Source organism: Sander vitreus, chromosome 1 (genome assembly GCF_031162955.1).
Source record: "Sander vitreus isolate 19-12246 chromosome 1, sanVit1, whole genome shotgun sequence".
Lineage (NCBI taxonomy): Eukaryota > Metazoa > Chordata > Actinopteri > Perciformes > Percidae > Sander > Sander vitreus.
Genome location: NC_135855.1, coordinates 27100052 through 27127649, shown reverse-complemented (window position 1 = coordinate 27127649; position 27598 = coordinate 27100052). Strand labels below are relative to the sequence as shown.

At 37.8% G+C, this 27598-nt stretch overlaps 3 protein-coding genes across 3 annotated transcripts; all 3 read right to left on the bottom strand.

The window, feature by feature from the left end:
* Positions 1-224: 224 nt before the first annotated feature.
* kifbp (kinesin family binding protein) lies at positions 225-8670 on the bottom strand. The gene is made up of 13 exons (XM_078250668.1): positions 8146-8670; positions 7622-7720; positions 6575-6654; positions 6295-6353; positions 5826-5950; positions 5402-5495; positions 4992-5104; positions 4519-4668; positions 4166-4240; positions 3450-3612; positions 3091-3265; positions 2750-2935; positions 225-2014 (listed from the first exon to the last, which is right to left on the bottom strand). The coding sequence occupies exons 1-13, from the start codon at positions 8668-8670 to the stop codon at positions 1876-1878; spliced, it is 1983 nt and encodes a 660-aa protein (XP_078106794.1). The 3' UTR covers positions 225-1875.
* A 986-nt stretch (positions 8671-9656) lies between these two features.
* mpc1 (mitochondrial pyruvate carrier 1) lies at positions 9657-13675 on the bottom strand. The gene is made up of 5 exons (XM_078250681.1): positions 13490-13675; positions 11971-11974; positions 11308-11404; positions 10742-10874; positions 9657-10392 (listed from the first exon to the last, which is right to left on the bottom strand). Exons 1-5 carry the CDS (start codon positions 13558-13560, stop codon positions 10368-10370), a joined length of 330 nt encoding a protein of 109 aa, XP_078106807.1. The 5' UTR covers positions 13561-13675; the 3' UTR covers positions 9657-10367.
* A 4373-nt stretch (positions 13676-18048) lies between these two features.
* LOC144523227 (globoside alpha-1,3-N-acetylgalactosaminyltransferase 1-like) lies at positions 18049-26023 on the bottom strand. The gene is made up of 11 exons (XM_078258661.1): positions 25990-26023; positions 24436-24454; positions 22680-22721; positions 22494-22544; positions 21668-21802; positions 21442-21550; positions 19920-20033; positions 19521-19637; positions 19201-19334; positions 18487-18564; positions 18049-18229 (listed from the first exon to the last, which is right to left on the bottom strand). Exons 1-11 carry the CDS (start codon positions 26021-26023, stop codon positions 18082-18084), a joined length of 981 nt encoding a protein of 326 aa, XP_078114787.1. The 3' UTR covers positions 18049-18081.
* Between the last annotated feature and the right edge of the window lie 1575 nt (positions 26024-27598).

The following is a 27598-nucleotide window of genomic DNA, read 5'->3' as shown; positions in this document are numbered from 1 at the left end:
TACTTTTTAGTTCTTTGCATTAAGTAATTTAACAGACTGGGAAAGTTTTTAAACTAATCTGGGCCCCAAACTGAGACATTTTAGCTTTTTATTCCAGGACCCAGAGCCATTAAATCAACTTGGGTACTTCTGTTATATGGAGATATAAGAGAGAAAAGACTGAGGACCCATTTTACATACAGCTTCTATTTGTAAAGTAAAAAAGCAGATATTGTGATTGTGACTTGTGTGTATTAGTTAATTGGTTTATTATTACATACAGTATCTGCTGTACATGGATGACAAGGATGACAATGCGATTACTCAGACAGGAAGAAAATACACTAACTGGAACTGGAGGAAGCTGGCATCATGCAGATTATTCTATCTCAAACCAACATTAAGTCCACTTTATGACACTGGAACTGTTGTTTCTGACAGTTCAGGCAGTTGTTCTGATGATTTGCAGAATAAGCATCTCAGTTTGAGGCACAACAACAACAACCTGTCAATAGTACAAACTGGGTCAACTCTACTATGTGTACTGGAGACCTGCACCGGGTCGGGTACCCGACAGATAAAACCTGCAAAAAAGTTGTGTAACAGGTAAACAATATATTTATATAAATTCCCGGGCACGGGTAAAAATTAACTTAATGCGGGTGGGCAGCGGGTGACAAAAATATGTTGGACTTTTCTGGAGAAATCAGAAATAAAAATGTTTGTGCATTATTAGACTCAAACGAACTGTCACAGGGTTTGATTGACATCGGTGGCCGCGTGGACGCTCAGCTTCTGCCTGATCCGATAACTGTATCACGCAGACTGACAAAATGTGCAGAGGACCATCTACAAAACATTCTGGAGCTGAGGATGCAGCTGACTGATAGCAATCGGGCAGTTACTTTGGATATGTAGACAGATTATCGCAAAATTGCTCATCTTTTGTTACTTTAGCATTACATCAACATCACAGGTGACAAGTCACTGCGGGACGAATCAGGTCTGGATTTGACTTGGAGATAATTGAGGGTAATGGATCAGTTCCGGTACTGAGCTTAGTGCGTGTGGGCTTGCAAAACTGGACCCCTGCAGGACTCTGATCTGAACCTCTGGCTGCCTATTATTACCACACCCTGGTTACAGTAGGCCTCAACAATTGTTTAACCATCAGAGACATAAAGTAGCCAAAAACATTTTTTTTTGTGTGCTAAAGGGCTTTACACAAAATGAAGCCACATTAAATGAAAACCAATATGATTAACAATAGAAAACAAGTATGCATCAGAATAGGGTCACATAGGATTGTAAAATAAAATTACACAAAATAAAATAAAAATCTGTTATGTACATATCCACCACAATGATGTTAAGGTCCCTGCCTTAATCCAAACAGCTAGTTTTAAATTTTTCTTGCAAAGGGAGCGTTTTAGCGATAGACCAACAAAGATTTCTTTACACCACTCTGAGTGGGAAGAAAGCATCGATGTAAAGAGAAAAACCAGGTCTGGGTCAACCCACATTCACTTCAAAGTGTTGAAAAGATATCATCAACTATTCTCAATTATGTATTAGTATTATGAGAAAGACATTGTCATATTCATTTTGAAGTGAGTATATTTACGGTGCTATTTGAAAGTAAATTGACCACACATTTTACTTCACATATGTACAGTGTGTAATATGTTCAAAGGTCCTGTGGAAGCAGCATGCCCACTGCACCAAAATTAAGCCATCACCAGTACAAAAAAGAAAGTCATTCACTCTGCCATCCAGTTTCTCTAATTGTTGGGAGTGTACATAAAGATGGTGAATTTAGACTGATTAATTGGCTCATTTGGATGGATTCAACACTTTCAGTCAAACAACAAGTCAGTCAGTGAGCAGTGGCGTCCTTCAGTTGTTTGCAGTCATCTTAGCTTTGAGGCGATTGATTTTGAGAGGGAGCAGACCGACCATCTCCGTACTCAGCTCCAGCTCTGTCTCCACAGTGGCTTTTGCCTCAGGGTGGGCCTCACAGTACTGCACCACATATCTAGATAACAGGTGGAGAGTGAAAGTGACAGTCAACACATTATACAGGTACATCCAGATATAACCTACCCCAGCCCACTCATTTTAACTGCTTTCAACAAAGTCCTTTCTTTTCCACCAAATACACCTGTCTTACTATATACCTTATGCTTCTACATTAACCTAGTCTATATCCACGACGTTCCATTTCTGGGATTGCTCTGGTGCCGGCCGTAATTCGACCGGATGTCCCTCTTTTGGCTGGATGTCCAGTACCTTCCGCTTTCTTTGTGTTGGAATTCTAAACTCTGGTGGATTTCTGAGGACTATGGTTAACTTCTCCTCAGATCTCTGCAGGGTAAATCCAGACAGCTAGCTAGACTATCTGTCCTATCTGAGTTTTCTGTTGCACAACTAAAACAACTTTTGAACGTACACATACACCAAAACAAGTTCCTTCCTGAGGCTATTTTGCAGCGGCACCGGGGCTCCGTCCAGCACTTAGCGCTGCCCATGACGATTGTGATTGGTTTAAAGAAATGCCAATAAATCAGAGCATTGTTTTTCTCCCATCCCGGAATGCTGTGTGGACTAGCCAGACCCTCCTCCGCAGCACTGTGGAGGAAGGTCTGGCAATGCAAGACTAACGTCAACATATAACTATTGTGCAGAGGGCTCCTGTCGAGAGCACATCTTTCAATATGCAAACCAGAAAGTTTGGATGTAACACCATAAAATAAGAAATATATCTTCTTACTTGTAGTTTTCCAGAGACTTGTCAAGGTTTTCCAGCTGAACAGAGGGTGAAGAGCTGATAAGCCGGCTGTGGAGTCGGGCCAATCTGAAGCGGGCCACCAGAGCCGGTCTGAGCACCTCCTCCTCCAGGTGCTCCGGAATCTTCCCCTCTGGAGAACACAGAGAGTCTAGGAACATCTGGAAGTATCTGGAGAGGAGAACAGAGTATTTCAAATCATTTAGATGGAATAACTGTAGATGCACAGACAGATAAGTCACACACACACACACACACACACACACACACACACACACACACACACACACACACACACACACACACACACACACACACACACTCACTTGGCAGAGGCAGAGCAGAGATGGTTGAATTTCTTAATAGTGTGGTTATCTAGAGACTGTGTATCAGCTTGTCTGTTGGCCAGTGTCAGTTTCAGGTCCATCATTTCATTGTAGATCTCAGCCAACTCAAACATCAACTGTCTGCGGATCATTAGGTAGTACCGGGAGTTCAAGTCTGTAGACAAACAGAGAGAGTGAGAGAAAGTCAGATTTAATCAATTATGTCAGCTTGCGAAGACATTCGGGTTGAAAATTGTTCCAAGTTATTTTGTGTCATCTTTGCCTACTGTAATCTATTTTATTAAAATATTCAAAAAGACAAAAAAAAATGCAACTCAAGGACAAGGTTAGTGCAGTACCATTGCAGATTGGCTCTAGCATGTCAACTCTGCGTTTGTGCATTTTGCAGCGCCGCTCCAGATCCTCTTCAAAGAAAGCCAGGGCCCGGAACAGAGCGCTGTGATCCTGCAAGATCTCGATGTGGTCCGTCACATAGCCGTCCATCTGAAAGTACTCCTTGGCCTGCAAAAGTGAGTGAAAGGATGGAGACAGTTTGCCATGTTTAGCAGTTGAAACTATACATTGTGGGTTTGACGCTTGGGGCATTTTTTTTTTCCAAATGTAAACCTGTCTGGATGAAGGATTGTCAGATCAATTTTTTTTACTTACAGAAAACCTGGTTTTGTGCTCCTTACACAATTTCCCTCATTGCCTTTCAATACAAAATTCTTTTGAGGGGCAACTCTGCCATTAATATCAGCTTAACATCATAATGCAATTTGCTTCTTGAGGTAAATGTTTAAGTCGACAATATGGTTGAGGACGTCAGGGACGGTAAAGTAGTACCAGTGCAGTTAAAAACATCTGCAGCTATGTGCTTGGTACATTCACTGATGTTTCAAGTCAAGTCCAGTCTTTCTCTGCTAACTTCAATAACTCAGCTTCATGGGATTATATAACTGTGCTCCACTGCTGTGTGAGTCCGTTTACTTGTATAAGAGTGTCTAAATTAATGAGGAGTCTGTCCAAACCCGTTTCAGTGTGTGTGTGTGTGTGTGTGTGTGTGTGTGTGTACCTGCGTGACATAATTCTGTCCCACCAGAAATACAGCTCTGGCCTCAGCGAAGTCCAATGGTAACAAACAGCACACCTGGGAATCAGAAAGCAGAGTTTGAGCCCATCTTCTACAATGGGTTAAGTATTCATTTGCAGAATGGCGCCCTCTGATGCTAAAAACCTTGTATTACTAAGACATGACATTAAAAAGGTAGCTACTGTCATTTTAAGTATCGCTAAAGGAAAGCATTGCTGCTGCTACTGACACAGAGATAATGGTGACTTTTAACACGGTATAACATGATCTGTAACACGAATAGTTATAACAAAAAGCATTACTACTAGCAGTAGCATCAGGCACAGTATATAGACCTTCTCTTCCAGGCTAGCAATGGAGTCAAAGGTGTCTTCAGAGCCAAACAGCAGAGCGCTCTTCCTGCCCTTCTCTTCCTCCTCCTCCTCACGTCTCCTCGCTCTTTTCAACTCTTCTTGACGATCAGTATCCAGCTCCCCGATGCTGTCCTGGTCACAAACATGTGCAAGCACATTTTAAGACACACTCAATATAATTATGTAGCGAGACACTTAAGCATGTGGACATGTAAACATAAACTTCGGTAGGTAAACACACAGATATAAAGATACCATAGTTGTTACAAAAACAGTCCAACTTCTGTTTCCTTGGGTTGTCTGCTGATAAAGTTGAGGTTTTATGTTATTGTGGATGGTGCTTTTTCCTTCAGCCGTAGTGGCTATCGCTGTTCATATGAGAGGCGTGGACTTGAGTATAAAGATATTAGAAACAGCCCCACATCAGTGCCCACACACATACAACCATGCCGTACCTCTAGCAGCTTCTTAGAGTCCTGCAGGACATTGAGACAGTATTTGATCCAACATCTTGCAATTTCAGCCCTCTTCTGCATGAGCTGCTCCCTACGCTCACTCTCTGTCTCACCTGGGTGAGACAGGAGAAAAAGATGTTAAGATATGCCGGAAGGAAGGATAGATACAGTATATCTGGATGAAGTGAGAGGGAAGAAGTCAGAGAGAGGAAGGGAGGGAGGGAATAACTGAGAAAGGGAGGTAGGATTGGTCGAATAACTGTAGCAATGCTTTGCTACACAGTTGTGTTTGTTTGTTCCTGCCATGACTCATTGTAGTTGATTAGGACTATACAATACAAAAGGAAATAAGCAAATAACTATGCTTATTTGTATGTGCATATTAATTAAAGATTTAAATAGATGCTTACTCTCCTGTGCTGCTGCCTCAGAAGGAACCTCTCCTGCCAAACCTGATATGACAGTAGCTGCTGAGAGGCAATGTCTGCCTTCCATGTATCGGCCCTAGAAATCACACACACACACACACACACACACACACACACACACACACACACACACACACAGCTCTCAATACTTATACTGAAAACACACTGTGACAACGCAAGTGAGCAACAAGAGCAGCTATATGATTTATGGATGTATGCCATGTAATCAAAATGATTCAACTCCATGTAAAGTCTCTAAAAAATATATCCACAAAATGGTGCAGAAGCAAGGCAGAATAGATTTCTTTCTTTCTTTCAAGTTTGGATGATAACACGCTAAATCCTTTTAGATGTGAGGTTTTAAATCAATTGTTTTCAAATCAATTTGAATCAATATGTGCCCTACCTTAGTGATGTAATACTGTGATAGTGTAGCAGCGTTCAGAGCCCACTCCATTGGACTGTACTGATTTAACTGCAACTGTCTCTGCAGGGTGCTGTGGCAGTAGGTAGCAGCACGCTCAGTTTCACCTGGGAGACAAAACAATATAGTTATTATTACTATCATCAAGTAAATAGTAAGTAATACAGACACACAACAAGGCTCAGTTTCATTATGTCCACATAGATAAATAGGAATCCAGTTCAGAAACAGATGTCTAATTTGCCTTAAATATTGATGGATATGATGCAACTTTAAAATACTACTTATTAGATAAAAACGGATGTTAATGGATTAGAGATCATTTTAAGTTCTCTATATCTGTTTAAATATTATGGAGTACATTTTACATGTATGTTTTAGGTGTTTCATTTACATGAGTCAATAAATATATACTGTTGAACTTATTTGACATAAGCAAGATAAGACTCACCAAGGTTTTTATAGACTTGAGCAAGGTAGTACATGGTATGGGTGTAGGCCAACTCAAACCTGAGAAAGAGCAGTTGGAGAAAGAGTGAAAGGTAGAATGGGTATATGGGGAAGGGAGATCGTAATAGAGAAAGATACAAATCAAACCCAGGGTTTGCTGCATGAATGACCCCTCTTATGCAAACCTTTGGACAATAGTATTATTTAAACAGGTGGGAAGTCTGTAAATATGAATATGTGTGTGGGCCTTCCCTATGGGAATGTTGGAGTTTACAAGTTACCTCTTGGTCCTTTCCTGATGCGTCAGCAGCTTCTCTTCAGTAGTGAAGTACTCTGCCATATCAGTAGGTGGACTCCCGTCCTGAAAAACACAAAACACAACAACCATGGCTCCATGATCTTGCCCCTCTTGCGGTTGCAAGAAACTAATACTCGTCAGTCAATTTGTCTTTTGAATGCTGGTGTCATCAACACAGTTACAGCAAGTGGCACACAGTTAGGCCACATACTTAATTGCTCCCTTTTTGCTACCTACTTCACATTTAATCTTAATTTCAGGGTAGGAATACCCTTTAAGCCCTGGACAAAATCAGAGAATGCAGAAAAATGCAATTACAACAGCCTTGTTCAACTCGACCTCTTGACGGTGAGGTAAATTGACGATGATTAATAAGTGTACAAAATCTAAATTTACTAAGAAACGATAGAACTGTATTAATCACTACTACTACTACTACTACATTATTACTCACTACGGTGTACACTGTCAAGTGTCATGATAGCTGTTGGAATGGACAGAAATCACTGGAATTTCTCTCAAAGTTCGTTTTTACTTGCGCAAGCAGAGTAAATTTTACAGCACCCAGAGAGTACATAAAAAAAATGACTAGGTGTTCTGTTCACAGCAGTGTCTTTTTATAACTATCAGGGAGTGTATTACAAAGGAGATACTGTCTAATTATCTCTGGTCAGGCCGGGCATCTCCTCCACATGTGCTCTGCCCTAAGAGGCATTCTGTGCTTTTCACAAGGTCAGCGGCTCTCATGATTATCTCATGAGAGGCGGAAATAGTTAGCATTTACATCAAGCAAATAGTTTAACACTAAAAGAAAAGTAAGCATAACTTTTCTAACAATACCCAAATAGTACAAAGTCAGACAAGTCGTGAGACAATAAAGAAGCTAGATATTTATCAGTCAGACAGTAACCTGGGAGGCAAACAGTTACTGTACATAATAGCAGTGATGGTTTTCTTCTACTACAGTCTCTCCTGTCCTTTCATCAATCAGACAATGTACAAGCGGCTTCAGGTAAACAGCCAACCTTACCTCCTTTATATAACGTTGGTAGATGGATTCTGCTGTTTCAAGGAATCCCTGAGCTGTCTCCGTCTCATCCCGGCCTGCCCACAGGATACCCAACTGGTTCTGAAAACACAAACAGCCAATACATGAGCAAGTGATGAGCATCATCTGATCTCCTACTACATTTAATCTATTCACAAGCCTTCTTAAAAAACCTGATGGCTCTGATGGACTCTGTAATTCTTGTTCATATGTTATGACAAATCATAACGCCGTAATGTAGCTATGCAAAAGGGCAATTGTGTTTTAACTGCTTTACCACAGGCCTACACAACACTACTTCAATGGCGTTACTGATGATGACATTAGCAATTGTATTGGGGTTTAACAATATTATTGTCAGTTAATTCGTTATGGTTGATATGTAGCAGCTCGGTCACGATCTATCATATCTTTCCAACATTATTGTTAAGAAAACTTTGGTTGAGCTTAACGTTAGCTGCAGCCATGGCCTGTTTATTCTGTTGGAAAGTTAACGTCAACGTTACCCTGACATGGATAAACAGCGACACATTCTCCGACGACACTCTGCATCTCTCAAGCAGTTTCATGCAGTTCATCAGATGCTCCTGTCCGGCTGACAGCTCCTCTGTGTCAACATGGTTGACGCCCAGATAGTACTCCACAGCCCCGAGTTTAGCGGCCCGCAGCCCGGCAGGCGAGTCGCCGCTGAAGCCCTGACCGAACCCGTCCTCCAGCTGCCCATCCACCGGCGGCTCTATCGGCCGCTGGTCGCCGATCTCTTCACCGCTTTCCGCTTCACCTTCGCCGGCCTCGAAACTCTTAAGCGAGCAGTGTATCTCTCTGAGGAGCTCCCTGGCTTTGTATTTGGAGCGGAACGGGTTATTCTCAGGGTCATTTCGTGATTCTACAACAGTAAGGTTTTGGGCGTTGGTGAATTTGTCGCAAATAGTTCTCCACTCATCACTGCTCACGGACGCCATGTTGGTCTTCTTCTTTCTCGTTTCACTACAACTATCACAACTGGGTTCTTTTTGTTGCACTACTGCCATCTCCTGGAAGTACATTTTCGTTTCCTACAGTACCGAGACTGTAGGCCTACCCATTGTTTATTAATGGATTGCCTTTTTTCAAATAATAAATGTAATAATACGTTTTTAAGATCTGTACTTTTAGGCGGCTGCATATATGGAAAAAAAAACACCTAACCCTAAAAAAATTCTAACAAAAGGTTTCTCAGCTGTTTTTTGTAGTATTAGGTGTCCTTAATAACATACTATTTCAAAAGAATGTTTTTCTTCACCTTTAAAACGGGGATATTTATACTTTACCAGCCAAAGCCAAAGAAGTGCACTTTAAATTAATGATTGATATTTATCCTTTTCGAGTTTTTACGATTGAGGTGAATGAATGTAGCTCAGCAATAGAAACAATGGAACATCTATTTTTTTTTCTTGTAATCCATCTGATTCATTTTGGGAGGATTTCTACAGTTGGATTTCAGCTAATAATTTGGATATGCCAGCCCTGATTTATAGTAATAGTTTGATTTTCAAGGACAACAAAATTAGAATTTTTGTTCAGTAATTTGATAATACTCCCTAAATAGTTTATACACAAATGCAAATTCCTGAAAGCTATTCCATGTTTTACAACCTTCCTGAAAGAATGATCTATATTCTTAGATTCTTTAGAATTGTTTAAATCTAAAAATGGTCTTCATAAAAGCTGGGGTGTGTACATAAAAAATATATGAAATAACCATTAATTTCCTGTTTATTTGATTTGTACTTAACTTCGTTAAAAAGATGTGATGGTAATTTAACAAGGGCATTGGGTTGCAGAACAAAGTGTTGAGTGTAAATACGGAGCAGTGGCTTCCTCCTTGCCATTACCATGGTGAAATATCTGACATTGTAAAGGTGACCTGATCCCTAACAATGACCATGGAACAAGACTTTGAGACCAACAAGAATCCAATGAAAACTGCAATTGCAAATCTGATCTTCATTAAAAAATAAATCACTCACTCGCTGAATTGTGTTCAAGTTGGTTATAGCCAGTTTATTTGAACAAACTCAAAGAATCAATTCACTAATTGGAGAAAGAATAATGTGAATCATACAATGACAATAAATTAATGTGAATGACATATGACAACACATAATATACAGTATATGTTTGGTCAGCACTGACAGAAGCAACTTGTCTTATTTGTCATACTGCAATAAAACTATACCAAATTGGATCCTCATACACACTCTTAGCTTAGCACTCAGTGTGTCCTCTGTGTTTAAGTAAAGGTTAATCAACAAAGTCCACATGCTTAGCATAAACTGACCTCAGGCTAAGTTCTCTGTGAAATTCATTAATATTTCAATTACTAAGCAGGTAAGATAGTAATAAAAATAGTAATGCTGATGACAAGACTGTCAGGCTGATTAGCTGAGAGTTCATTCACCCATGTTATAGTTGTGTGTGTTAATGTGTTGAATATTGCAAAAATCTAAAAAAACAAATTACAGCAGTTAACCTAGATTCTAGGAGGAGTTTGTGCAGTAAAAAGTGACTAAAACTTCATGAAGAAGATCAATAATGGTAACATCAGGTTTAAAAAATGGTGCAAGTACCACAGTATCAATAATTAGATGTTTAGATACATTAGTTTTGATGTCCAGGTTTAGGTGGCTGTTGAAGCAGCATGGTGCCACTCCGCAATGAACGTTCTGCATCTGCTTCACTCTGCTCACTAGGATGCCTTCTTCTTCTCTATGCTGTAATAATATAGAAACAGTCAGAGTGAATACAATTCTGTTTTAGCCTGTGACCTTAAGTTTAAAGATCATTTCAGTTATTTTGAACGTACGTCTTATTATCCTAAATTTCACTATCATATGTGCGCTAAAGGCACTTGAATAACATTGCTCTTTATCATAACTCTTCAGTTAAGTCATTGATCAAATGGTGAACTGGGTCAAAAGTCATTGTGGAAAAATGAAAGACCAGGTTCAAAGTAACTGGAAAGAAAGACAATCTTCATGACTATGCAAATTATATAAATAGTAGCCTGCTAAGCCACCTTTACAATGACAACAGCATATCACAGCATAGAATATTGCCTACTTGTATTTGATGAGACGAGCTCCCTGCATCAGCTGTGCTGCCTCATTGGTCAAATGGCAAGCAAACAGTAGCCAGTTGCGTGGCTGCACCTTATAGGCAAACCTCATGAAGAGCAGTGAATAGCAGGTCAGAGCTGAGAGGAGTGAGAAAACACACATGCATTAGTTTATTACAGCACTGTCTTCTTTTAAAGCACTTACTGCTGGAAACTCCTTACTACTGCTCAAACATATTACATAAACATGTCACCTAGCTTAATTGCACACAAAAAGCAACTTTTCTGCCAGGTTTTCTGTTCATTTGACACCCTCTTCAGGCCAAAGTAAATGCTCTATCATTCAGAATGTAACGTAGAAAAGGGTAGTAACAGAAAATATCAAAAGTGACCTAACAAGAATTGCAGCTGTAGTTTACTTTAATTAATCTCATATGTCTAAGTAACCTTGAGATAAAGTACAAATTACAAACCTAACCCTATAACAAACTTGAACCAAAAAGGACAGGGGTATTGCGCGTGTTCTGCATGTGCACATCTGGGTTTATCAGTACATGTCTCTGTGTATTACCAAAGGTCATCCTGCCACTGATGATCTCAGGGCTCTTCTTCATGTCTGTGATGGCGGCTATAGGAAGACCCCAGTTTGCTACAGGACCCCAGAAATGCTGTAACGATAAAAGTGAAAAAATATAGCCAAGACCATAGATAAATGGTTTGGACATTTATCTTTAACTGGTTGTACAGAAGAACAGAACTATACCATAACTACCATGTGAATACATTAGGGCTGGGCAATATATCGATATTATATCGATATCGTGATATGAGACTAGATATCGTCTTAGATTTTGGATATCGTAATATGACATAAGTGTTATCTTTTCCTGGTTTTAAAGGTTGCATTACAGTAAAGTGATGTACTTTTCTGAACTCACCAGACTGTTCTAACTGTTCTATTATTTGCCTTTACCCACTTAGACATTATGTCCACATTACTGATGATTATTTATCTAAAATCTAAGTGTGAAGATATTTTATTAAAGCACCAATTGTAAATATGTATTGTGAATCCCATTATTAAAAGTACTGAAAAAAAGAAAAGCATGACAGGAAAGATTTGAACAGGATACACCCATATTAGGTATGAAACAGAAAGGTAGACAAACAAGCGGGAAGTCACAGATGAGGAGTGACACAGACAGAATGACAGACAGAAAGGATAAGTACTTACCGTGCTGTTGAACAGGTTGGTTTTTTTTAGGGCCACATAGAAAAAATAACAACATAAATACAGATAAGACATGCTGATATGCGCTTTGTGATTCAAGAGCTGCTGCCACCTAAAATAGGTCAGGTTTTAGACCGGAAACATTTTAGTACCTGGATGAAAATATTGAACTACGCTTAAAGTCATATGTCTGCCACAGCATTCATAACAAGTTAAAGGTTAACTTATTGACTACTAATGTATCTTCAAAAAAATGAAAACTTATTGATTACTGTATTATCAACTAAATGAAACACACCACCAAAAAAAGGACCTTGTTTTGTCAGAAAAAACAAAAAAGAGCTGGTGCCAAAGGTCATACATAATGTGTGTCTAACCCACATCTACAGTGCAGTTGCTTGACTTTCTATTGGATAAAAAAAAAATAACATCTTTACCTGTGACAAATGTAAACAAAGATGGCCTCTTGCATCACTGTGTCAAAATTTAGTCTTTACTCTAAATATCAAGCGTTCTTCTAAACTAGGGCTGCACGATATTAGAAAAATATCTAATTGCGATTATTTTGACTGATATTGCGATTGCGATATGATTCACGATATTGGAGGGAATGATCATTTTTGTATCATTATTCTCATTTTCATTGAAAAAAATTAAATTTGAAAACAAATTGTGATTTTTTTTTGCGAGGATCTGTACCAAACAAAGATTATTTTTCTTTAGTCTATAGATACAATTTGTAGGTCGGGATGTCTCTGCAGCACCGCAATACTTTATTTTAGAATGGTTTGACACATATTTTGCCTTTAACAAATATTGCGCCCCCCTGTGATTTGGATATTGCACTAGTTCATATTGCGATTTCGATAAAATTGCGATTAATTGTGCAGCCCTATTCTAAACTGTGGCTAGTGTACACACCACCATGGCATCATGTACACATTAACCAACGTCTTGACAACAAGTCAAAACCATAGACTGTATAAAATAGGTCAAAACGTAATAAAAGTAGTTTACTCTGCTTGCCTTTATCTCTAAGGGTAGATTTGACACTGGCCCCAACTTCAAAGAACAACACAGTTTAAGTCGCAATACTGTTGTTAAAGTAGTTGCGACCCGATTTCAGAGCCTCTCACAGGTTGCGACCCATTTTAAGGTTTGCTGATTGTTTTGGGGTGTTTCTAGAACAACTGACAACATATCCCTCCCATGTAACGTTAGTTTAGATAGAAATGTTTAACTAAAGAAACAGAGTTAACATTACAGAAAGTCCAATCGTCCTTGAAAACTGGCAGAGAACCGAGATAAACGATGCTAACGTAACAAATAGCAGCATACATTGTTAAAACTATTAATGGACTTTTATTAAAACGTTGTCTAGACAGATCAGGACAGTAAATTCAGCCGTGTTTTAACCAACGTTACCGAGCTGTATCTTATCACTAGACACCCAACAAGCTAACGTCGCTTTAGCATGAGCGATAATAGAAATTCAAACAGCTTCCATGTTAACGTTGCATACCTCATCAAATAATCCCTAAAGTCTTTGCTCTTCAGGTGGTCAATAGCTTTCCGTGCAATTGTCCCTGCCATGGTGTAACGCTGGGCTGATGTCTGTTTTGGCCGAGAAGAGCACTCTTGTGTTGAAGGCTGAAGGGCGACTGAAAACTCAGCTCAGAGGACGACTACTCCAATTTACGACCATAACATTGGCGCTTTACGACACTGTCGCAATTAGTCTATGGGCTTCTTCCAAAGGGGTAAGCTTTGCTTCAGAGCTCGAATCTCCTATGGCGCCATTTTGATGCTACAAAGCGATCACCCGACGTTAGCATTCCATTGACTGCCATTCATTTTGACGTCACTTTGACAGCGAATAACTTTACATCTGAAGCGTTTAAAGACTTTATTTGTCCATTGTTTATTTCTAAAGAAACACGACAATGTATAAAAGGCTCCAATACCTTGTACCTCACGTTACGTCTCCGTAGTATACGTTTTTGTAAAAATAGGCTAACGATTGTGTCATAACCACGCGACTTACTGTCGCATAGTAGAGGAATTACCGTATAGTACAGGAGAAGCTCGCAGGCAGTTTGGACTTACATTAGCTGTTTAAGTTTAATTACTAATTTTAACTAGCATTTTAGTGAAACATGTTGCACTGCCTCAGGTTCCTGACATGAACACAAGCCACTCTGGTGTTTTTCTAAAATAAATAAAGTGCTGTTCAGAAACGTGTGACCAATCCTCATTCTAGAAATAATAACCTCTTCCTTACGTCTAACTTCCCCTCTTTTACAAACATTAACTGAGTCAGTTACCCTATTGAGAATAGGTGCCACTCTTTGTTTTCCTGCTCCCAGAGCTGTTGCCATTTTAAAATTGTTCCCTGCCACACAATACTTTTACCTTCTGCCTTGGATAGATTTATGTTGACATCTATGGTTTCCTTTTGAGCATCTTCCTTGGCCAACTTATCAACCTTTTCATTTGTTGCAATACCTACAAGAGCTGGGACCCATACAAATGATATTTCTACCCCTCTCCTTTTCACATCTCTAATTGCCAGAAGAATATCATATACAAGGTCTTGTTGACTCTTTGATGACCCTTTCCCAATACTATTGACAGCTGACACAGAGTCACTACATATCAACACTTTATGGTTCTGAATCTGCTCAGTCCATTGCACTCCCATCAAGATTGCATATAATTCCACTGTGAACACACTTAGGAAATTTGAGGTTATCTTACAAGCTTGGGCATTCCACCTCTGAACAACAGAAGCTGCTCCTGTAGCACCTGTTTCTTGATCCTTTGAACCATCAGTAAAAAAATAATATGTGATATTGATATCTTTCTCTTATATGACAATGGAATTCATGCACCAAATCTGATTCAGGATTTTTCTGACATAATTCCAAGTATCTCTAAATCAGTTTTTGGGACCTCCAATTGCCATAAAGGAACTGATGGCCACAGTACTCCTGGACAAAAGTTCTTGTCATGAATAGCATTTCCTGTGCCAATGTCTCCCCTGTCCATCCAAAACTTGGAAGTTTTGCCACCTCTCTCTCCCAGCTTGCCTGAATTGTTATTTTAACTGGGTGATCACACTTTTGACCCATCAAGTTGAACCAATAGTTAGCCTGAAGTTGCTTTCTTTGCAAACAGAGTGGCAAGGAACACACTGGAGAAGATCGCACAGCTCCTGTACATATTCTCAGTGCCTTCTTTTTTTTTTACTTTGTAAAGTGTAAATGCGCTATATAATAAAGTGCATTATTATTTATTATTATAATATAGACACCGGAAGATAGATAGATTGATTGTTGCACACAAAAACCATGTAGTTTATAAAATACAATTTTTTATTATAAATTAAATCCAACAATATAACGGCCTAGGCTAAAAGTAGGCCTAGGCTACAGGTGAAATGATGACGATTAAACATAGAACTGTTAGGATCATTTCCAGTTTCTTAAATGTGAGGATTTTTCTGCATTGAGTACTTTTACTTTTATTAAGTACATTTTCCTGATGATACTTACATACTTTTACTTAAGTAACATTTTTGCAGGGCTTTTATTTGTAATTTTTACTTGTAGTATTTTTACAGTGTCGTGTTTGTAGGACTACTTTTACTTAAAACGGATCTGAATACTTCTTCCACCACTGATAGATAAATAGATAGATTGATAGATTGATAGATAGATACAGTAGACTTTATTGACACATTTAGGAAATGTTGTTACAGCAACATTTGCACAGAGAAATGATATCAATAGCAAATAAACTTTAAATTAAAGTAAATTAAAAGAGCTCAGTACATGCCATGTGCAAAATCACCATGTGCAAGGTTACTGAAGGTGGTGGTAAAGGCAGAAACTACAGAGATGATAGTTGTAATAGTTAGATTTACATCTGTACAACTACAAATGTCTGGGTTGGTTTTTGAATCAACATTGGTAAATCTAATTCTGATCTCGGAGGATCAATCAATCAATCTATTTGTCACATGACGTCATGGAATCATGGAAAGTCGCGCTAAAACTGTTGGGAAAAGGCACACACAAATAAATGCACATATAGTACCAGTCAAAAGTTTGGACACACTTTCTCATTAAAGTGAATGGGAAAGTGTGTCCAAACCTTTGACTGGTACTGTATAACAGTTAGTTAGTTACATTCACATACATACTCACATATAGTCCTGATTAAAGTAAAGGTAATCATAATTAAATAATTTCAGGGAAAATGTGATGACATTTCCAGTTATTACCAGATAATACATTGGACACAACGTAATGCCTTAAAAAAATGAATGCAATAAAAAGGTAACATATAGGCTACTGTAAACTGTAGATCGAAGAGAAACCAGAGGATGCTGAGGATACTGTTGACTCAATATGTTTGAGAGACATCTGAGATTTGATCTTTGTTCTCAATTAATATGCTGGGACACAGAGACCAAGAAATCAACTTATTTGAATTTATGAATTAATTTATGTATATATATATATATATAATATATACAAAACAGTTGCTTTGTCTGTTTTGTATTATATATATATATATATATATATATACATATAGCTGCAAAAACAAAACAAAAACAAAAAATATATATATATATTTATATTTATATATATATATATATATATTTATATATAAAATACAAAACAGACAAAGCAACTGTTTTGTATATATATATATATATATATATATATATATATATATATATATATATATATATATATATATATATATACATAAATTAATTTATAAATTCAAATTGAAAAAATGCTGTAAACTAAGAATGCTTTCAAAAATGGAAGTGTTAATAGTTTATTTCATCAATTAACAAAATGCAGTGAATGAACAGAAGAGAAATCTAAATCAAATCAATATTTGGTGTGACCACGTTTTGCCTTCAAGACAGCATCAATTCTTCTAGGTACACTTGCACAAAGTTTTTGAAGGAACTCGGCTGGTAGGCTGTTCCAAACATCTTGGAGAACTAACCACAGATCTTCTGTGGATGTAGGCTTCCTCAAATCCTTCTGTTTCTTCATGTTATCCCAGACAGACTCAATGATGCTGAGATCAGGGCTCTGTGGGGGCCATGCCATCACTTCCAGGACTTCTTGTTCTTCTTTACGCTGAAGATAGTTCTTAATTACCTTGGCTGTATACGTTTGGGGTCGTTGTCCTGCTGCAGAATAAATTTGGGGCCAAGCATACGCCTCCCTGATGGTATTGCATGATGGATAATTATCTGCCTATATTTCTCAGCATTGAGGACACAGCATTAATCCTGACCAAATCTCCAACTCCATTTGCAGAAATGCAGCCCCAATGCCTCACTGTTGCCTGCAGACACTCATTATTGTACCACTCTACAGCCCTTCGGCAAACAACCTGCCTTATGCTACAGCCAAATATTTCAAATTTTGACTCATCAGTCCAGAATTTTCTGCACCCTAGTTCCTATGTTTTTGTGCATAGTTGAGTTGCTTGGCCTTGTTTCAATGTCGGAGGTATGGCTTTTTGGCTACAACTCTTCCATGAAGACCACTTCTGGCCCGACTTCTCCGGACAGTAGATGGGTGTACCTGGGTCCCACTGGTTTCGGTCAGTTCTGAGCTGATGGCACTGCTGGACATCTTCCGATTTCGAAGGGAAATAAGCTTGATGCGTTTTTCATCTGCTGCACTAAGTTTCCTTGGCCGACCACTGCGTCTACGATCCTCAACGTTCCCTGACTTTTTGCAAGTGTACCTATACGAATTGATGCTGGTTTGAAGGCAAAGGGTAGTAACACCAAATATTGATGTGATTTAGATGTTTTTTTGGTCGCTCACTTTGCATTTTGTAAATTGATAAAAATAAACAATCATTATTTATATTTTTGAAAGCATTCTTAGTTTACAGCATTTTTTCCACACTTGCCTAAGACTTTTGCACAGTACTATATATATATATATATATATATATATATATATATATATATATATATATATATATATATATATATATATATATATATATAATACAAAACAGACAAAGCACCCCATACTAATTTTATGCCCTGAATATCAGCGACTTGAATCACTGTCCACCATTGGGCCGCACTTCTGCATAGTTCTTGACCAACTGGGAGATCCTGACAACTTTAATGTCTTGTGGTATGCTATCATAATCTGACCACAGGTACTCTGGAGACAGCACCTTGGTTGGTTTGTTGTACAGCAGGTACCTGCGTGACAGAGAGACAGGCTGATAAGCTGTAAATCTTAGAAATACTGTAGATGAGATGTTAAGTGTCAATAGTACAGAAGATAAGAAACAACTTAATACAGTCTTATTGATGAAGGTATTTTAAGAAAACAGGATTACGAAATGTCTGGCAGATAGAAAAGACTATCCAGAAAATGAGGAGGTTGGAGCAGGTTAGAAACTTGAAAAAAGGACAGCAGCAAAAATCACTGCAGACTAGGGAATGAAATATAATACTTGTTGAGGTGACTCTCTTCCTGCCACACAGCTTCAATTGCATTCTTGGCGTCCTCCTCCGACTGTGTGTAACAGTATCTGAGAAAATAAAAGAGGTAGAACTCTGAGACTCTGTTGCTTGTTTAATTTTATTTTTAAACGTGTTTGAGGAAACGAGTAATGAAAGAAAGAAAACGTGGTAACTTAGTTGTGGCACTACAGTAATGTCAAAAACTAATAAGAAGCTTACATAGGTGCAAAACTGTCAGAAAGACCAAATGCCAGAATGGTAACACTTTATAATAACTATCATTAAAAAATTATAAATTGATAAAACTTTAGTTAGGCTAATATGTACTGTTGACAAACAATGAAATAGTGATTTACAATGTTTACTGATAATTAGTAATGTTATCATTTATGTTAACATTATAAATGATCAATTTAATGTTTGTTACAGTAAAATTATTATTAACTTGAGTTTAATTAACTAGCATATAAGCATTTATTAGTGATGGTTATTATTATTAAGTGTAACTGAAAAAATATAGCGTCAACGTTTTTCTTTTACAATATACCGGGTTTTGAAAGGCAAAGATTTTTAGTATCTAGTATCTAAATCTAAATGTCCACTTTCTTGTCAGCTCCAGCTTTATCAAATCATTACTAACTATTTCCGCTGTACGTTAATTACAAATAGCATTAAAATGACTTAAACGATAATTTAGTGGTTACTTGACCAGCTTGTACATGTCCTCCAGGTATCCACCCCAGACAGCAGCAGTGTAATAATAGTCTCCTTCATCATTAGGAATGAAGGCCTTGGATTCGGGCCGACGCTCATACGGGAACTGAGCTCTTTGTGTATTCTGAGTAAATAAAATGGGAAAAAACATGTTATAAGGGTGAGAGGCTATAGCTGATACTTGTGACAACGGTTAATGCTGTGGCTGATCAGAAAATGATCAAGAAATACATGACATGACATTATTAATACAACTTAAGAACATACTTATTAACTTGAAATTAAAATACTGTAGGAACAACAGTAAAACCTTGTAGTAGCCACGGTGAAGCACAGCCGACAGCTGACTGAGAGACTCTGCTCCGAAACGGCTGTGGAAGACACTGTCGATGTCCATCATATAAAGATAGTCTGCTTCATTACGGATCTGAAAACATTGCAGTTGAGATGTGAGACTGAATGCACCACGGAGAGACTCAATTGGATGATCAACAAATAATATTTCAAAGTACTATATTTGATTTGTATGCACCTCAGTGAGAGAAATGACAGCATGAATCCATTTGTTGTTGTTTTTCTTTGTAAAAGCTATGTATGTTGACTAACAAGTTAAAACTGAGCTAATTTTCCAGCATCAGCAATTGTAACCAGATGAAAAAGCCACTAGCTTTCGTGGTGTGCATGGCCTATTTTGTGTTTTGATACTTACCTGTTTGTCAATAGTGATGGTGGTCCATTTCATCCTGCCAAGTACTACTTCCTGCCAGCATTTGGCACTAGGGATGGTGACAACTGAAATTGTCCGGCCCTTACCCAGTTTAATCTGCCCAGTCAAATAAAAAAAGAAAACAAATTAATTACAAACAACATCTTCTCATAACATCCGATCACAATATATAAATATAAAATAACTGAAGTCTTTAGGAAAATAAGTTTCAATTATGTCTTGCCACATTAATTTGTGGCGCTTGTAGCCAAAATAAGACGTTATGGCAAAATAATGTGTAAAGTGGAGAAAAAGTGTGTGCAAAGGTGCAAAGTGTACACGACAAAGAAAAGCGCTGCTATAAAGCAAAGTAAAATTCTAAATGTGACCTTTTCCTTATTTACCTGTGTCTTCTGCGTCATTTGTGACTTTTTTTCTTTTTTACTCTTCTTAAGCTGCAGTGCATTGAGCTCTTGCAGTATTGTAGTATTATTTGTTGATGAACTTCTTTATTGTGATAATGAACATGGTCAGTGCCTTACTGTGCACACCTGTTCAAGGTTCAAGTTCTCTTTATTATCCCTAAGAGGCAATTTGTTTTACATCCAGCAGTTACCACATAAACATCATACAAAAATAAACAGTATATATTATTAAAATCCAATTAAATGGCATCAGGGACACATTAGTTCTTAAGTCTATTGGTCCTACATCTTGGCAGATTGTATCTGCGGCCAGACAGAAGCAGCTTAAACTTTTTGACCTTTACCAGCTGACAAAGGAGAATATTAGGACTGACTCAATAAAACAAGAGGAAAACATTTTCATGAAGGTATTGTCAACATTAAAACTTTGAAGCTTACAGTAAAAATACATGCGCTGGTGGGCTTTTCTACACACAGCATCCACATGACGCTCGTAAGGTCAGCTTTTCATCAACAGTAAGATATTTATGCTGCTGCACAACCTCAACAGCCCGATCATTAAATGCCACAGGAGAGAAGGATTCTTTCTAAAATTGAAATTGTCATCTCTTTAGTTCTTGACACATTAATATTTGCTAGTTTATTGAGCTAAGAGGAATAAACCATGCAGGCCATGTTCATTGCATATACATTATCAGGCTGTTAATGTTCAACTTTTTTGAAGGTTCAAGGCTGTCAGTACATCAGCCTACAGTCATTGACATCCTCACACTTTCCTGTTCAGGTGAATCATGTTGCATTCTGCACTATTGTGTGTCTCGACCACTGTCCGAGGTGCTGATCCTTGGACCCCTTTACTACTGTAAAAAGGCTGTCAAACATACTGTAAATGTTTCATGAAAAGAGTGCAGCTGATTCAAGTTTCGTAAACACAAAAAATCCTAATACACCATCCCCTTTCATCTTCTTTGCTGTTTAAAGAATAAGCAATCAATAAAAGAGAGTAACAATGTTATTTAGTAGCATTTATTGTTGAATTTCAGTTCAATCAGTGTCATGCACAAAACTACTTCTATACATATTAATAAACAACAACTCACTTTGGGGACATCTTGTTCGTTGTCTGTGAAGATGTAGTAAGTGACCCTGAAGTCAACAAGAAAATACTTTTCACCTGACTCCAGGAAGCCCTTCAGGAAACGTGTGTATCTGCCAGAAGGATTATCAATTAAGACAAGAAAAGACAACAACGATTCAAAGAATAAGTAGTATTTATGTGAGGTAGCTTTACAGTTCCAGGTGTACAAGAATATCCTGTGTACCTACTTGCCAACAGCAAACACCACCACAGCAACTCTTGGGTCCATTTTCTTATAGATTGCATCGATGACCACTGGATCAAAGGTTCCCTCCCAAACCAGAGGAGCATTCCAGTTTGTCACTGAGTTCACATCAGTGCGTCTGGGGAGAACAGAAAAATTGTGGATTCAAACTTTATTTAGCAATTTTTTTCTGTCTTAGTCCAGCTAGAATCAGTAGTTTGACTCTGTCTGATTGAAGTTGTGGCACTTGCAAGACAATTCTAAAATAAATTATGACTTTTCATCTCAGCATATAGACAGGTCCCTAAAACAGGGATACAATGTTGGGTTTCACTTGAAGTGCCTTCAAAAACGTACATGGACACTAAATAATTACACAAAATGACAGGACATTTAAATTAAGTGAAGTCTTTATGATAAGAGTAGGAAAAGGGAGATAAAAGGTTGTCATGTATAGATTTTACACAGCAAAATAATGTAATATCTGGTTTTAATAGCTTACCCATTCTGTGTGCTTGGCTGAGCATATTTCAGTCTGGGAAAAAAGAGCAACGTTTAAATCAAATGCATCTTTACTGTACCGAAGAGAAAATGCAGGGGTAAATACATATAACATAAATATAACAAGTAACAACCCATACAACAAAGACAGACAACAATAACAACAGAGGATCGTGGTGTCCTAAAAGGTAGATGCACTATTAGACCCTTTTCAGTTTGCTTACAAGCAAGAGATCGTGTCAGTGTTCTGCCACGGGGTGAGGATGTGACCCAGAGTCATAGCAAGAGTAAATAAAAAGCTATTTAAACAAGCTGTTACTGATTCTCACCCAGTTTGCATTGTTAGGTCTCCGATCCTCCAGCCATTGTCCGGGCAAAAGCTTTAAAGGAAAACACATAATATGTATTTAGAATATGACAGGATTTAACTAATAATGCTTTACTTAAAGGTTAGTTTCATGCTCCGTTACATGCATTTGAATTGATACATCCTTTCTGTCTTACAGCGACCTCACCTGAAGGATGGGGAGCTATGTCCTGAGTAGATATAGATGCCCCTGTGAAGACACACAGATGCGAGTTAACCAGAGAACAGCCAGTAAAAAGGAATACAGTGATATTTACAAGGTTTCCACGTGAGAGTGTACAGGTCAGGAATACAACTTTTTGTTGTTGTGCCATATAGAGCAAAAATGAAATACAGTAAGGACAGCAGAAATGAAGATTGAATACTGCAGTTGGCTAGCAGTGGGCTAGACATTGAAACAGACACAGAAATTGTGCCTGCAGCCATGTGACTAAACTAAATAATGCTAACAGTAAACAGCACAACAGCAAAGTTATGGATGATAATTCAATCTAAAACTTTTAATCAATTATTGTATTGCATGCACTTGTTGAAGAAGCATATATGTGTGAAATTTTAGCTTAATTCTAGCATAGAATTGAGCACAAACCAGTGTAAAAAAAACAAGTAAGTCTTGTAGTGTGTTGTTAATCGGTCTCATTGTGAAGTCAGACATTTTGAAACACACAGTTGGCTGAGAGTAGCAGTTGTACTTTGTTTGCTGATGTTAACATCACGCTCTCAGAGAACCTTGTAAATGAGCTATAAAAATAAAACTTTTACAGGTTAACAACAACAGGTATGCAAGTCCCCCTTCATGACCTGAGAAAAACCACCATGTTCATTTATGTGTAGAGAAGACTGCACTGCAGTGTGAAACGTGAGAGACAATCCACACTCAGTCAAAATAATAAATATACATTTTGTAGCCTAAAAACTAAACATAAGCACAGTACACACTGTTATCACAGGCGGTACAAAATCATTTTCATTGTATTTTATCCATGTGTCTTTTCCCCAAACATTTTGGGCAACTACATAATTTTGTTGATGTTTAATGTTTTCGCTTTTATTCTCTTTGTAATAAACCTTGCAGGTTTATTGTGTAAATACATGCAGCTATTAATCTTTAAAAATCTTACGCCAAAAAGAAAGAAAAAACATGTCCTGGAAATGAAGCACAATATTTAACCTATTTGGGTAAAATATGGTAATATATATTACAATAATTTCCATGAGTCATATTTACAAACTTTATTACCTGTAAAAGCCTTTACCATGCAGCTATAAGATATTAAAAAATACATTTATAATTTTGGAAATGTAGTCTTTTTAGTGTAGTAAAGAAGAAAATCAGGTAAAAGTCTTACCCAAAAAAGACGAGAAGACTGGAAAGACTGACCAAAATATGGATCCTGGAAATGTAGCACAACATATCCACTCTCTGGATAGTTAATATTAACTGCAACTGTAACTGCAACACTACTGAACATCAGAAAAACAAGATAACAGAGACTAAACTAAACTAAGAGCCAATGTAACCTAACAAAGGCAGCGCATTAGGTATATCCATAACCTACTACGGCACTGGTGGAAGTTCTACTGAGCATGAAGAAAGATCAAACAGGGTCTAAAAAAAGAGACAGAGGGGAGAGGGAGGGAGCGCAGGGTTGGACTGACATCATCACCATCAGGTATAGCTGCATAAAATGTCAAGTAAATTATTGAAGGACGAAGCCTTTAAAGAAATATGTGCAATAAAAAGAAAGAAAAGAGATGGTTGTTTGTTGGAGCATCCTCTTTTAGTTGGTGTACAGGAATCCAATATCAACCATAGTCAATTGAACAGTGTCAAAAGAAAACCTGCTTTTCTTCATCTTATATTTGACAGGGAAGTCTGAGTTTGACTTTTTGTGTTCTCACACCTGATACAGCCCGTGTAGCCTACAGCACAGGCAGATAAGAGAATAGAAGATGTGTAAAAACCCCACAGGCCCCAGCCATTTAGAATAGAATGCATTTTACTGTCACTATACACATGTACAATGAGATTAAAAGCAACTCCTTCCCAGTGCCAACATGTACGTAAAATTAATATAACAACATGGAATAAAATAAGTAGTGGAAAAAAAAGGAGGGTAAGGTGCACAGTTCTATAGATAATAGATACATTCATAATAAGGTTTGTACTATTTTAAGATATTTAAGACAAGAGGACATTTAGCTTTACATAACAATGAGAATTACGAAGGGGTCATTGTCACACCGGCACTGGGCTCTCCCTCAGCTACGCCCACTACACAGTCTCCTCTCAATCAGTATCATCGTTTACTATCCCCAGCCTATTAGCACTCCTCACCTGTTGCCTGTTTGAACTCGTTATCTCATCTACAAGAACCCTCTCTATGGGTCAGTTGTTGTCTGGTCGCATCACTATAGGACTCCACATGTCAGTTGGATCCTCTCGTTTTGGCCACTGTGCCAGAGCGTCCTGTGTTTATCTCCTGGCCTGTGTGCGTTTAAGTTTATTAGAACTATTTTGACTTGAAGTCTCCAGAGTTTTCTGTGTTTTTTTTAATTTAAGTTTCCTGAGTTTGAGCCTGTTTTTGACTGGAAGTTTCCTGAATTTTTCTGTATTTTTGAATTGAAGTTCCCTGAGTTTTTTCCCTATATTTTTGGGTGGAAGTTTCCAGAGTTTTTCTGTAATTTTTACTTTTTGTACCCTGTCCAAGACCTCCATTAAAGATATTCAGATGGTATTCTGTGTCCTGAGTCTGAGTCCGTGACAGTCATTCACTCATTCTGAAAAACAAATTGAAAGTTTACATTAAACTTTATTGTCATTGCAGAGTACAACAAATTGCAGTTCAGCATCTAACCAGAAGTGCAAAGAGCAAATGTCGAATAATAATTGAATGTGTATATTTACTTCTTAAATGTAAAATAGAAATTTCCCCCAAAAAATATGTAAAATACATCAGTTTTTAAAAATTAAGAGGATGGAATGTGTCAACATGTTGACTAGGAAATTGGCAAATGTTCACAATGGCAATGTAACGCATAAAGTTGGTTGGTTGATCGGTCAGGAAGGAACTGTTCTTGTGGTGTGATGTTTTGGTCTTGATGGACTGCAGCATTCTGCCAGAGTGAAGTGATTTAATGGGGTGTCATCATCCCCACCAGAGAAGAGCACAATGAGGGTGGTGTCATCCACACACTTCAAAAGCTTGACGAACTGGTGACTGGAGGTGTAGCTGTTTGTGTACAGAAAAGAACGTAGCCTTGACGGGATGGTCAGAGAGTCTGTCCTGTCAGACTTAGGTTACAATCGTGAAGAGGCTGAGTCACATTGAAACGCTCCATGTGTAGCAGGGCCTTCTCATGTTTACCATGTTAAACAGGGAGGTCAGAGTGATGGTTCATGTGTACCACTGATGTTTTTTTTATAAACTGTATATTCGTAGAGCTCTATTTATTACCCTGGTTTTCATCTGTGTTTCTAAAAGGAGCCATGCTCGTAATTTCGTTCATGCTTTCCATTTCTGTGTTTTGCTGAATGACAATAAAAAGAATCTTGAATCTTGAATCTTATGCTAATATTTTGGATGTTTAGGAAGTCTTCTCATGCAGACTATGTACACCTGTAACACCTTGCATCCCACAGTCAGGCTTTCCCTAAATATGACAAGTCCAGAAATGACCAGTGTACCTAGAACTCACTATTTGTTCTTGAAAAACGTCTGTAGTAACCATAGCTATAACGTTCTTTTGATCATTCTCATGATCATTTTACTTTAATGGACTGATGTTGCCTGAATGATTAGTTTGGTGGAAATACTTTTAAGTTAATTGGTGAATGGGTATAAACAGACTGTCACTCGTGGTATGCCCAAGTTGGGTGGTGTCACTTGAATTCCACAATAGGAAATAATAAAAATACTTTCATGCATTTGATGTTCTTTCAGCCATGCTAATATTGTAAAGGAAATGTGTGGATTTTGAACCAGTTCAGTTACATCAAGTTAGTGTTTCTGAGCTATAAAAAGTTACAAGCTCGGCAGGTCAATATATCAGCCTATAGGACGTCTCATTCAGAATCGAAGCATACATTGCCTAGATCAAATCTCATCTCTGATCAATTGAAAAATACGTTTTTGTAATGTTTAATTAAAAATATACAATTTCAATACTCTGTATCGAGTCTGAAAATAGATTTAGTAACAGTCTCTACATTTAGAGAGCTCAAGTTTAGTCACCTTATCTACTGACGGTATACACTGTTGTTAATCATGCCATGTTTCTCAGACTCAAGAAGTTAATGTTCACCTTAAGTAGGGAACTAAATGTTCATTGACATTTTCGTTATAGCTTGCAGCACATCTGTTGTGTGTTTGGACTGAGATATTTGTGACAAAGAACATTGTTGAAACCAGCATTACTGAATGACCACTTTCCAGATAATTGAAAGTGTTGAAGGCTTGAGGACCATATTTCTGCATTAAATTGGAAACAAGCTCAGAGAATAGCACTAGCTTGCATTTTGAGATGCACGCGGTGTGCTTGTGACCCTCTTGCCCGTCGCACAGCTTCAAATTAATGGCTGAATAAGTCTGCGTTTCTATGCAACAATAGGCTTCATATCTTACTATGACATTTTAATTTGTCATAGTAGGAAAAACACTGTCTTAATAACACATTCAAGCTAGATTTCCCTTATAAATATTGTCATGAGCACCAAGAACAAGACTGTTTTAGTAAATGATTTGATTGTTTGTGTTGTCTTGCGTGCTCCTGTTGTTTTGGCAATCCTGCATGATGTATTTTTAATTGTGATGGACAGGGATTTATAGTGGTGGGGTGGAGCACTGGGTTCATTCTTACCCTAAAATGTTCTTTGTAAAGAGCTGGCTAAATGTTTCTCAAAGGGCTAAAAACAGATGACAGTCATGAGTTTATGCATTCTCGAGTTCTTTCACAGTTTAGCTTTTATGACAGGGAGTATATTTTCATGGTATGTCTGTGAAAAACACATGGGGCTCTATGTGTATGGTGTTCTGACAGTTTTGTATTTTCCTGACCTTGAAATTC

Excerpts from the sequence above, each read along its gene's own strand:
- kifbp (XM_078250668.1), bottom strand. The coding sequence starts at position 8,670 with ATGGCAGTAGTGCAACAAAAAGAACCCAGTTGTGATAGTTGTAGTGAA. Across the intron at positions 7,721-8,145 it reads CGCTGTTTATCCATGTCAGG|AACCAGTTGGGTATCCTGTG; the intron begins GTAACGTTGACG and ends TTGTGTTTTCAG. Across the intron at positions 3,266-3,449 it reads GCTAGAGCCAATCTGCAATG|ACTTGAACTCCCGGTACTAC; the intron begins GTACTGCACTAA and ends GTTTGTCTACAG.
- mpc1 (XM_078250681.1), bottom strand. The coding sequence starts at position 13,560 with ATGGCAGGGACAATTGCACGGAAAGCTATTGACCACCTGAAGAGCAAA. Across the intron at positions 10,875-11,307 it reads CAGTGGCAGGATGACCTTTG|CTCTGACCTGCTATTCACTG; the intron begins GTAATACACAGA and ends CACTCCTCTCAG. Across the intron at positions 10,393-10,741 it reads GCTCGTCTCATCAAATACAA|CATAGAGAAGAAGAAGGCAT; the intron begins GTAGGCAATATT and ends ATATTATTACAG.
- LOC144523227 (XM_078258661.1), bottom strand. The coding sequence starts at position 26,023 with ATGGCTCCTTTTAGAAACACAGATGAAAACCAGG. Across the intron at positions 21,551-21,667 it reads GTGGTGTTTGCTGTTGGCAA|ATACACACGTTTCCTGAAGG; the intron begins GTAGGTACACAG and ends TCCTTCTGGCAG. Across the intron at positions 18,565-19,200 it reads GACATGTACAAGCTGGTCAA|ATACTGTTACACACAGTCGG; the intron begins GTAACCACTAAA and ends TTATTTTCTCAG.